Source organism: Oncorhynchus kisutch, linkage group LG14, assembly GCF_002021735.2.
Source record: "Oncorhynchus kisutch isolate 150728-3 linkage group LG14, Okis_V2, whole genome shotgun sequence".
In the NCBI taxonomy this organism is placed as follows: domain Eukaryota; kingdom Metazoa; phylum Chordata; class Actinopteri; order Salmoniformes; family Salmonidae; genus Oncorhynchus; species Oncorhynchus kisutch.
The window spans coordinates 50272803-50284450 of NC_034187.2; the positions used below are offsets into that span (position 1 = coordinate 50272803).

Here is an 11648-nt window from a genome sequence, read left to right on the forward strand (position 1 = left end):
TTGAGAAATGTTAGTAACTGGTGGAAACATTGAATAAATGTAATTTAATAAAAACAACAAGATTAGTACCAACATATTGATATAGCTTTTAGAAACAGAGCTAACTGGTTAGTAGTAATTTATTAATATTTAATATTCAAATGTATTTATATTGAGTTCAAGACAAAAGTCAAGCTTAAGCACAGGATAGGATGTCGTAGTAGCGCCATCTAGTGTTGAATGTGATTTTCTGATTCCAATTTCATATTAGTGCGGAACATAAGACTTTGTAGTCTTTTACATCCACCCGGACGACTGCATCAGTCACAACATGGCGAACCACCTTCGTTTCGTTGCTCGGACGGTGATGGTCCAAGAGGGCAATATCGATGCAGCTTACAAGGCTCTAAATAGGTATCGTATATCCACATGTAATTTTAAGTTACTGAGATAACTAATGTTAGCCATTCTAAGTCGGTTTATTATTTGAACATCGTCGTTCAAACGTAGCTAACTTGATCAATGTCATTCCGACATGACTTCCGGTGTAGACAGAATCCATAAGGTAAACGTTGAATTTGGCCATTGTCCTTTAAACCCAGGAAGCAGACATTCAACTCGCCGTTCGCCAGTTTTTCAAGCTTAAATGTCAAAATCCATTCGGTAGGCTACTTACCAAAGGACGGACGATAGTTGCTCATCTTAAAAATATGTCTACGTGACCAATACAATTGGATTTAGGTATGTGGAGACACATTGTACAATATGAGGATGAAATTATAGTCCTAAAAAATCTTTCCAGTTTCACTGACTCGCCCAATGATGTGCAACTCACTCAACTGCGATGGCCGATGCCTGGCGAAAGCCTGTCTCTCTCGTTTTACTTAGGAAAAACAATGCTCTTCACTCAATAGGCCTATTTGGAAGATGATACACTACATGGTCAAAGGTATGTTATGTGGACACCCCTTCAAATTAGTGGATTCAACTATTTCAGCCACACTCGTTGCTGACAAGTGTATAAAATCTAGCACACAGCCATAGACAAATATTGGCACTAGAATGGCATCATGAAATGGGTTTCCATGGCCAAGCAGCCGCACAGAAGCCTAAGATCACCATGCGCAATGCCAAGTATCGGCTAGAGTGTGGTTTGAAGCTTGCCGCCATTGGACTCTGGAGCAGTGGAAACCTGTTCTCTGAATCACGCTTCACCATCTGGCAGTCCGACAACTGATTCTAGGTTTTACAGATGCCAGGAGACCGCTACCTGCGCGAATACAAAGTACCAACTGTAAAGTTTGGTGGAGGAGGAATAATGAAATGGGGATGTTTTTCATGGTCCGGGCTAGGCCCCTTAGTCCAGTGAAGGGAAATCTTAACGCTGCAGCATACAATGACATTCTAGACAATTCTGTGCTTCCAACTTTGTGGAAACAGTTTGGGGAAGGCCCTTCCTGTTTCAGCATGACAAAGCGAGGGCCATACAGAAATGGTTTGTCGAGATCGGTGTGGAAGAACTTAACTGACCTGCACAGAGCCCTGACCTCAACCCCATCAAACACCTTTGGGATGAATTGGAACGCTGACTGCGAAGCCAGGCCTAATCACCCAACATCAGTGCCTTACCTCATTAATGCTCTTGTGGCTGAATGGAAGCAAGTCCCTGCAGCAATGTTCCAACATCTAGTGAAAAGTCTTCCCAGAAGAGTGGAGGTTGTTCTAGCAGCAAAGGGGAGATCAACTCCATATTAATACATTTGGAATGAGATGTTTGACAAGCATGTGTCCACATACTTTTGCTTATGTAGTGAATTTGTTAGCCTACTGACAGATATTTGCCTTCACTTTTCAGCAGGAGCCATTTGCTTTCCAATCTGTGTTTCCCCGCGATTATGTGAAACCAGAATGTGACCCCCCCCCCCCCATTTAATCTCTGAACTGCCTCTACGCTAACCCACGCCAACCTGTGTGAGAATGCTATTCATTGACTACAGCTCAGCGTTCAACACAATAGTTCCCTCAAAGCTCATCACTAAGCTAAGGACCCTGGGATGAAACACCTCCTTCTGCAACTGGTGGTCAGTGTAGGTAACAACATATCCGCCACGCTGATCCTCAACACGGGGGCCCCTCATGGGTGCGGCCTAGTCCCCTCCTGTAGTCCCTGTTCACTCATGACTGCATGGCCAGGCACGACTCCAACACCATCATTAAGTTTGCCGATGACACAACAGTGGTAGGCCTGATCACCGACAACGATGAGACAGCCTATAGGAAGGGGGTCAGAGACCTGGCCGTGTGGTGCCAGGACAACAACCTCTCCCTCAACAGGTTCAAGGCAAAGGAGATGATTGTGAACTACAGGAAAAGGAGTACCAAGCACGCCCCCATTCTCATCGACGGGGCTGTAGTGGAGCAGGTTGAGCGCTTCAAGTTCCTTGGCGTCCACATCATCAACAAACGAACATGGTCCAAACACACCACGACAGTCGTGAAGAGGGCACAACAACGCCTATTTCCCCCCCCCCGGGAACTGAAAAGATTCGGCATGGGTCCTCAGATCCTCAAAAGGTTCTAGAGCTGCACCATCGAGCATCCTGTCTGATTGCATCACTGCCTGGTACGGCAACTGCTCGGCCTCCGACCGCAAGGCACTACAGAGGATAGTGCGTACGGCCCAGTACATCACTGGGGCCAAGCTTCCTACCATCCAGGACCTCTATACGAGGAGGTGTCAGAGGAAGGCCCTAAAAATTGTCAGACCCCAGCCATCCTAGTCATAGACTGTTCTCTTTGCTACCACACGGCAAGCGGTACCTGAGTGCCAAGTCAAGGTCTTAGAGGCTTATTAACAGCGTCTACCCCCAAGCCATAAGACTCCTGAGCAGCTTATCAAAGGCCAACTCAGACCCCTCTTACACTGCTGGCTACTCTTTTTATTATCTGTGCAAAGTCACTTTAACTCTACCTACATGTACCTCTGTTACCTCGACTAACCGGTGCCCCCGCACATTGACTCTGTACCGGTACTCCCTGTATATAGCCTTGCTATTGTTATTTTACTGCTGCTGTTAAATTATGTTACTTGTATTTGACATTTTTTACTTCACTCTTATTTTTCTTAACTTCTCAAAGCATTGTTGGTTAAGGGCTTGTAAAGCATGTCACTGTAAGGTCTACGTCTGTTGTATTCTCCGCATGTTACAAATAACATTTGATTTGATGCTGTTCACTGAAAGATTTTCCTGACTGTAGGCATGCTTTGTGATTGGGCTACAACACAATCCATGGCTAGGCAATTGAAGAAAAAAAAAAGCTATAGATTCTGTGGCTAAATGATAGGCCTACTCCTGGTGTAGTGTTCTGAACTGTTGAATTTGTTTCTGAACAGACAGCATACAAATACATTCTTTGGCAAATGTATTTCAATTCATCAGGGGTCATTTCATCAGCGCCTCCAGCACCCTTCCCGACGCTATGCTTCTATAAGGAAGAAAATTAAGTGCATAGCTGGAGAGAGAAGAGTTGCAGGCTCATGTCTATCAGAGCAGAGAGAGGGAGCAACGTCAAATAATGTGAATCTCATTCTAGTTCTGTGAGCGACACGGCCACGCGTTGGAAATGTTGTGCAAACATAAACCCGTGCCGGCCCAACACAATTTTTTTTTTTAAGCGTTGAATATCAGGCACGTTTTCACATTGTTTTTTTTTGCGGGCATGATAATTAGAGGCGGCAACTTGAATGAACTCTGATTGCAATGTAACATTTTTAATAGAAGCAAACCAACCGTCCCAATAATTTTTCATGCCACATGAGGTACCGGATTATGGCAAATGGGTTCTGGAACGAAACAGTCCAAAACGGAGCGCTGCCAGATCCTGTTCTCAAATTAGCGAATTTAAGATTTAACTTGCTACTGTGTTCACGATCACCAAATCAGTATCTCCCAAAATTGCTACCATCGGGGAGGGGCTATTTTCTACTGCTTTCTCTCCCTTCCTGCTTGGTTGCCTACCTTTTCCTAAGCCTCTCCATTCTCTCTTGCATATTAGAAATTCCTATTTTTACCTAAAGCCTGTGGCTTTAACGTTCTGATGCATTGCATTTTAAGACTAGTTAAGTCCTATGATAACCCCCTTATGTCTTATCCATGCATGATGCTGACTAAAAAACAGCCATTTGAGATGTGTGAATATTTCCTACTACTCAGACATTATATTATAAGCCTTTTAATGAGACGTATAATGGCTAACACATCCTCATATCAAAGAATAAAACATTTTACATGGAAGGTATACAGGTATAGGCCTACTTCTAACCCATTTCTCTCTGCTCTCTCATTTTGCACCCTTAAGAGTGCTGTCTGTGGATGGAATTATCGAAACGGTGAAACGAAAGCGCTACTATGAGAAGCCCTGTCGGCGCAGGCAGCGAGAGAACTATGAGAACTGCAAGAGGATCTATCATTCTGAAATGGCCAGGAAGATCTCCTTCATCTCCCGGACTCAGAGACAAGACCCCTGGGTCGGTTCCTAGGTGGAGGGCTATGTTCGTCTGTGTGAAGAGGACCGTTAGGAGTAAGAGCTCACTGAGTTAGTACTACCAAGATGGAAGATCAAGATTTGTATTCCACAATCCAAAGGGTTAGGATTCGTGGCAGACACTTTGAAAAATTGTTTATCGTCAAAATGATATCTTCGGTTTTGAATGGTAATTTTCCCTGTTCATTATAACGCGGCGTGCCAGAGGCGAGCATGTCTATGTCTTGTTTGAGAAATGAAACCTTCATTCTCGTATGAAACCTGACAGTAACTATTTCCATGAAACTATTGTTAACATTTTAGACACAAAGCCAAATTGATGTTTAGCACCTGGATCAAAAGTTGTGGTAATACTGAAGTTAAATAAATTCTCTCATTTATGTAAGTTTGTTTCTAGTACGTTTGTTTCTGAGATTAAATTAACCAATTTAGCTTGCTCACACCACTTATTTTCATTAGTTTTGTGCCATATTGCACTATTTTTGAGGTAAGCCATGTTCTATAAATGAAAGTGTCCTTTATTCAACCTTTTTAGAGTTGTAAAAAAGAATGGCATTTGTTGTGGAATGAACAAACAATTTATCGATAATTTAATTTATAGATTAGGTTGCAAATTGATAACAATATATTCATTTTATCATGTAACATTTTAAAAGGAGAATTTGAACAACAGTGTAATTATGCATGACAGCAGAATATCAGTCTCCTAAGACATTGGTTTAATCCCAAATTGTACCCTATTTCCTATATAGTGCACCCCTTAACGGTCCATTTAAGCCCATTCTTTGCCAGAGATGCATAAACTACGGACGGGTTGTCACAACCACTGGTTTCTCTAAATGGGGGCCCTGCAAATGTGAGCTTGTGCTCTTGCGCCCATAAAAGCATAAGCACTTGCTGCTCTGCAGAGGTTGCTGGCCAGAGCAAATCATCTTGGCATTGTGGAGTAGGGCAATACATGATCTATGATGGATTTGCAAGTTTTTTGGATGGCAGCTGACCTATCTCCAATAGAGAAGTGGCGGAAGTCAGAATCAATGATTTTGGAAAGCGGGCTATAGATAGACCATAATATAAATTGTGGAGACTGTTTAAAAGTTAAATCTACAACATGTTGGCCACTCATTTCAAGCAATGTCTCATGATACACTTGTCTCAAGAAATTGCCTGAAATTCTGATATTCTTATTGTTTCAAATAAAATATTATTGGTTACATACACAGCGCCACTCAGGCACTTCATCTCAGTGCAAGAGGCGTCACTACAGTCCCTGGTTTGAATCCAGGCTGAATCACATCCGGCCGTGAATGGGAGTCCCATAGGGCGGCGCACAATTGGCCCAAAGTCATCCAGGTTTGGCCAGGGTAAGCCGTCATTGTAAATAAGAATTTGTTCTTAAATGACTTGCCTAGTTAAATAAAGGTTAAATACATATTTTTTGCTTATGTTAACATAGGTGTAGCGAAATGCTTATGTTCGCAAATCAAAAGCATTTAAAGAAAATAATTAACAAATATTAGAATGTGTAATCTCAGAGTCCGGAATATAACTAGTGCCTTGACGAGGGGGAAAAAATGATTTAATCTATTTTAGAATAAGGCTGTAATGTAACAAAATGTGGAGAAAGTCCAGGGGTCTGAATACTTTCTGAAGGTACTGTATATGTGTATAGACATTATGGACAGTATATGAGTAGAAAAGGTGTGTGCAGCAGTAATTATATAGGATGAGCCTTAACTAGAATACAGTATATGCATCTGAAGTGGGTAAAAACAGTGTGTAAAATTATATTGTAGTAACCAGTGGTCAATAACTTTGTACATACGGCAGCAGTCTCAAAGGTGCAGGGTTGAGTATCGGATGGTAGCCAGCTAGTAACGGGGACTAAATTCAAGGAAGGTTACTGGGTGGAGGCCAGCTAGTGGTGACTATTTAACAGTCTGGTGGCCTGGAGATAGAAGCTGTTTTTCAGTCTCTCTGTCCCAGCTTTGATGCACCTGTACTGTCTCTAACTTATAGATAGCGGGGTGAACAGGCGGTGGCTCGGTGGACCAAGCCAAATTTCATCAGAGTCCCGAGGTTGAAGAGGTACTGTTAGGCCTTCTTCACCACACTGTCTGTGCATGGACCATTTCAGGTTGTCAGTGATGTGGACGCCGAGGAACTTGGAAGCTTTTCAACCTCTCCACTCCGGCCCAGTCAATGTTTTTCGGGGCATGCTCCCTCTGCTGGTTCCCAAAGTCCATGATCAACTCCTTTGTTTTGTTGACGTTGAGGGAGAGGTTGTCCTCCCTCTAGGCTGTCTTGTCGTCGTTGGTAATCAGGCCTACCACTATTGTCGTCTAAGAACAAAATGATTGATTAGGAGACATGCGTAGCCACTCTGTCATAGGTGAACAGGCAGTACAGGGGGGGGCTAGGCACGCACGCACCCTTGTGGGGACCCCGTGTTGAGGGCCAGCGTAGCGGAGGTGTTGCCTACCTTTAACACCTGGGGTCGGCCCGTCAGGAAGTCCATAACCGAGTTGCACAGGGCAGGGTTCAAACCCTGTGCCACGAGCTTAGTGATGAGCTTGGAGGGCATTATGGTGTTGAAGGCTGAGCTGTAGTTGATGAACAGCATTCTTACGTAGGTTTTCCTCTTGTCCAGGTGGGAGAGGGCAATTGCTTCATCCATGGATCTGTTGGGGCATGATAAAAATTGTAGGGGGTTTAGGGCACAGGTGTCAAACTCATTCCGTGGAGGACCAAGAGTCCTCCACGGAGTCTGTTTCGCTACTCCCTTGTACTTGATTGATGAATTAAGTTTGATAGTTAGTAAGGAACTCCACAACTGGTTGTCTAGGGCTTAATTGAAAGAAAGAAAAAGCCTCTCAAAGTACTCCATGATGACGGAAGTGAGTGTTACAGGGCGAGATGAGTCATTTAGTCCAGTTACCTTCACTTTCTTGGGTACAGGGACAATGGTGTACATCTTGAAGAAAGTGGGGACAACACACTGGGATAGAGAGAGATTGAGTATGTCTGTAAACGCTCCATAACAACATTGTGGAAGGACCTCCAAATATAATTGCTTGATTTAATTAGGCCTGTTAATTTCTGGATCAGATGATATGTTTTAGGAATGGTTGGGTCATCCAAACAAATGTCAATGGCTATTATAGGGTATAATTTATCTACACCAGTGGTACCCAAACTTTCTATAGTCCCTACCCCTTCAAACATTCAACATCCAGCTGCGTACCCCCTCTAGCACCAGGGTTAGCGCACTCTCAAATGTTGTTGTCATTGTAAGCCTGCCACACACACACACACACTATAAGATACATTTGTAAAACATACGAATGAGTGTTTTTGTCACAACCCGGCTCATGGGAAGTGACAGAGCTCTTATAGGACCAGGGTACAAATAATAATATAATAATTCATAATTTTGCTCTTTATTTAGCCGTCTTACATATTAAACCTTATTTGTTCATCAAAAATTGTGAATAACTCACCACAGGTTAATGAGAAGGGTGTGCTTGAAAGGATGTTGGGTTGTTTTGGAGAGTCTCAGTCTTAAATCATTTTCCACACACAGTCTGTGCCTGTATTTAGTTTTCATGCTAGTGAGGGCCGAGAATCCACTCTCACATAGGTACGAGGTTGGAAAGGGCATCGGCGTCTTAACAGCACGATTTGCCAAGGCAGGATACTCTGAGCACAGACCAATCCAGTGGATTGGAGGCAGGGCATGAAAGGGATAATGAATCCAGTTGTTTGTGTCGTCTGTTTTGGGAAAGAACCTGCGTAATTGCGTACCCAGCTCACCCAGGTGCTTCGCTATATCACATTTGACATTGTCTGTAAGCTTGAGTTCATTTACACACAAAAAAATGATACAATGATGGAAAGACCTGTGTGTTGTCCTTGTTATTAATGCAGACAGGAAAGAGCTCCAACTTCTTAATCATAGCCTCAATTTTGTCCTGCACATTGAATATAGTTACAGATTCCCTGTAATCCTAGATTCAGATCATTTGGGCGAGAAAAAATATCACCCAGATAGGCCAGTCGTGTGAGAAACTCGTCATCATGCAAGCTGTTGCTTTTATACATGTCTTACTACTCGAAAGTCGTCTTCATTCTTGCAAAAAAAAACTGCAGTGGCTTATTTTTCAAATGGTCATGTTTCGATTCTAAATGTCTGCGCAAGAGTGAAGGTTTCCCGTGAGAGAGGAACGGTTAATGTGATTGGATGTTAATTATTTGACTAGGCTACCTGTATTTGACATTGTTGTTATTTCGCTGAATACAAGATGTTTGAATTTCATTTTTGGCAGTGAAATGAGGATACTCAGGCGAGAAAAAAAACTCGCCCAAATGTACGTATAGCCCGTTGGAAATATAAATGTACTGTTTGAAAATGTGAAGAAAAAAATATATACACTGCTCAAAAAAATAAAGGGAACATTAAAATAACACATCCTAGATCTGAATGAATGAAATATTCTTATTAAATACTTTTTTCTTTACATAGTTGAATGTGCTGACAACAAAATCACACAAATTATCAATGGAAATCAAATTTATCAACCCATGGAGGTCTGGATTTGGAGTCACACTCAAAATTAAAGTGGAAAACCACACTACAGGCTGATCCAACTTTGATGCAATGTCCTTATTAACTTCAAGTCAAAATGAGGCTCAGTAGTCTCTGTGGCCTCCACGTGCCTGTATGACCTCCCTACAACGCCTGGGCATGCTCCTGATGAGGTGGCAGATGGTCTACTGAGGGATCTCCTCCCAGACCTGGACTACAGCATCCGCCAACTCCTGGACAGTCTGTGGTGCAACGTGGCGTTGCACCACAGACTGTCAATGCCTTCCTCTTGCAGGAACTGCTGACACACTCCAGCCACATGAGGTCTAGCATTGTCTTGCATTAGGAGGAACCCAGGGCCAACCGCACCAGCATATGGTCTCACAAGGGGTCTGAGGATCTCATCTCAGTACCTAATGGCAGTCAGGCTACCTCTGGCGAACACATGGAGGGCTGTGCGGCCCTCCTAAAGAAATGCCACCCCACACCATGACTGACCCACCGCCAAACCGGTCATGCTGGAGGATGTTGCAGGCAGCAGAACGTTCTCCACGGCGTCTCCAGACTGTCACGTCTGTCACGTGCTTTCATCTGTGAAGAGCACAGGGCGCCAGTGGCGAATTTGCCAATCTTGGTGTTCTCTGGCAAATGCTGGGCTGTAAAAGCACAACCCCCACCTGTGGACGTCGGGCCCCCATACCACCCTCATGGAGTCTTTCTGACCGTGCAGGATGTTTGAGCAGACACACGCACATTTGTGGCCTGCTGGAGGTCATTTTGCAGGGCTCTGGCAGTGCTCCTCCTTGCACAAAGGCGGAGGTAGCGGTCCTGCTGCTGGGTTGTTGCCCTCCTACGGCCTCCTCCACGTCTCCTGATGTACTGGCCTGTCTCCTGGTCGCTCCTCCATGCTCTGGACACTACACTGACAGACACAGCAAACCTTCTTGCCACAGCTCGCATTCATGTGCCATCCTGGATGAGCTGCGCTATCTGAGCCACCTGTGTGGGTTGTAGACTCCGTCTCATGCTACCACTAGAGTGAAAGCACCGCCAGCATTCAAAAGTGACCAAAACATCAGTCAGGAAGCATAGGAACTGAGAAGTGGCCTGTGGTCCCTACCTGCAGAACCACTGCTTTATTGGGGGTGTCTTGCTAATTGCCTATAATTTCCATCTGTTGTCTATTCCATTTGCACAACAGCATGTGAAATGTATTGTTAATCAGTGTTGCTTCCTTTGATTTCACAGAAGTTTGATTGACTTGGAGTTACATTGTGTTTAAGTGTTCCCTTTATTTTTTTTAGCAGTGTATATTTAAATGTGAATCACATTTTTATTTGGCGTACCCCTGACTGCGTTGTGCTTACCTGGGAAAACATGATCTACTCTAAATCACTCATATCCTTCTTGCTAAAATTGTAATAGTTGCATAATTTCAGTTTGTGACAAAACAAGCAAGCGGAGTGTAGAGAATCATTGTACCGTCTAAACCGCTGTGAAATATATTTTCCATAACATAATATAGTATTTTCAGCTGTTTTGAAGCTGGTGTACAAAACCGAAAGTAATAAAAAAATTAGAAACTTAAGAACGGGGAGCATAGAAAAAAAACACATCAAACAGATCTACAGTTTCTTAGACTTGCTTTCAATGAGAATGACATATTTATAACTAAAATGTCTTATGTGAATTTGGTAAGGTTGTCCAAAACATTACATATTGCAGCTTTAACTAAATGGGGAGTAAACATGCATGACAGTTTTACTAAACTCTGTTTAAATGTGCCTTTTTCAGGACCCTGTCTTCCAAAGATAATTAGTAAAAATAGTAACTTCACAGATCTTCATTGTAAAGGGTTTAAACATTGTTTCCCATGCTTGTTCAATGAACCACAAATAATGAATGAACATGCACTTGTGGAACGGTCGTTAAGACACTAACAACTTACAGACGGTAGGCAATTAAGGTCACAGTTAGGAAAACTTAGGACACTAAAGAGGCCTTTCTACTGACTGAAAAACACCAAACGAGAGAGAACCAGGGTCTCTGCTCATCTGCGTGAACGTGCCTTAGGCATGCTGCAAGGAGGCATGAGGACTGAAGATGTGGCTGGGGCAATAAATTGCAATGTCTGTACTAATGAGACGTCTAAGACAGCGCTACAGGGAGACAGGACTGACACTTTTGATTTTGACACCCCCTTTGTTCAGGGACACATTATTTCATTTACGTTAGTCACGTGTCTGTGGAACTTGTTCAGTGTATGTCTCAGTTGTTGAATCTTGTTATGTTCATACAAATATTTACACATGTTAAGTTTCCTGAAAATAAACACAGTTGACAGTGAGAGGACATTTCTTCTTTTGCTGAGTTTAGTTGGTAGCCACCCTAACTCGACCATTATCCAATTATTTATTGCCCCAGCTCTGGTGCATCATCATCAGGCTGATCCATAGCTGATGACATCAGTTGTTGTCCCGTGTTCTACACAGTGGATTCCGAAACCGTAAGTACCGCCTAATCACTAGCCTTACATTAT

General features: G+C 43.1%; 1 protein-coding gene across 1 annotated transcript; it reads left to right on the top strand.

The window, feature by feature from the left end:
- The first annotated feature begins 261 nt into the window (after nt 1-261).
- On the top strand, nt 262-4909 carry mrps21 (mitochondrial ribosomal protein S21). The gene is made up of 2 exons (XM_020500670.2): nt 262-393; nt 4339-4909. The coding sequence occupies exons 1-2, from the start codon at nt 311-313 to the stop codon at nt 4517-4519; spliced, it is 264 nt and encodes an 87-aa protein (XP_020356259.1). The 5' UTR covers nt 262-310; the 3' UTR covers nt 4520-4909.
- The last annotated feature ends 6739 nt before the right edge of the window (nt 4910-11648 follow it).

What these genes read in the sequence shown, in the direction of transcription:
- mrps21 (XM_020500670.2), top strand. Translation starts at nt 311, where the DNA reads ATGGCGAACCACCTTCGTTTCGTTGCTCGGACGGTGATGGTCCAAGAG. An exon ending in GCTTACAAGGCTCTAAATAG is followed by an intron (nt 394 to 4,338) that starts GTATCGTATATC and finishes TGCACCCTTAAG; the next exon opens with AGTGCTGTCTGTGGATGGAA.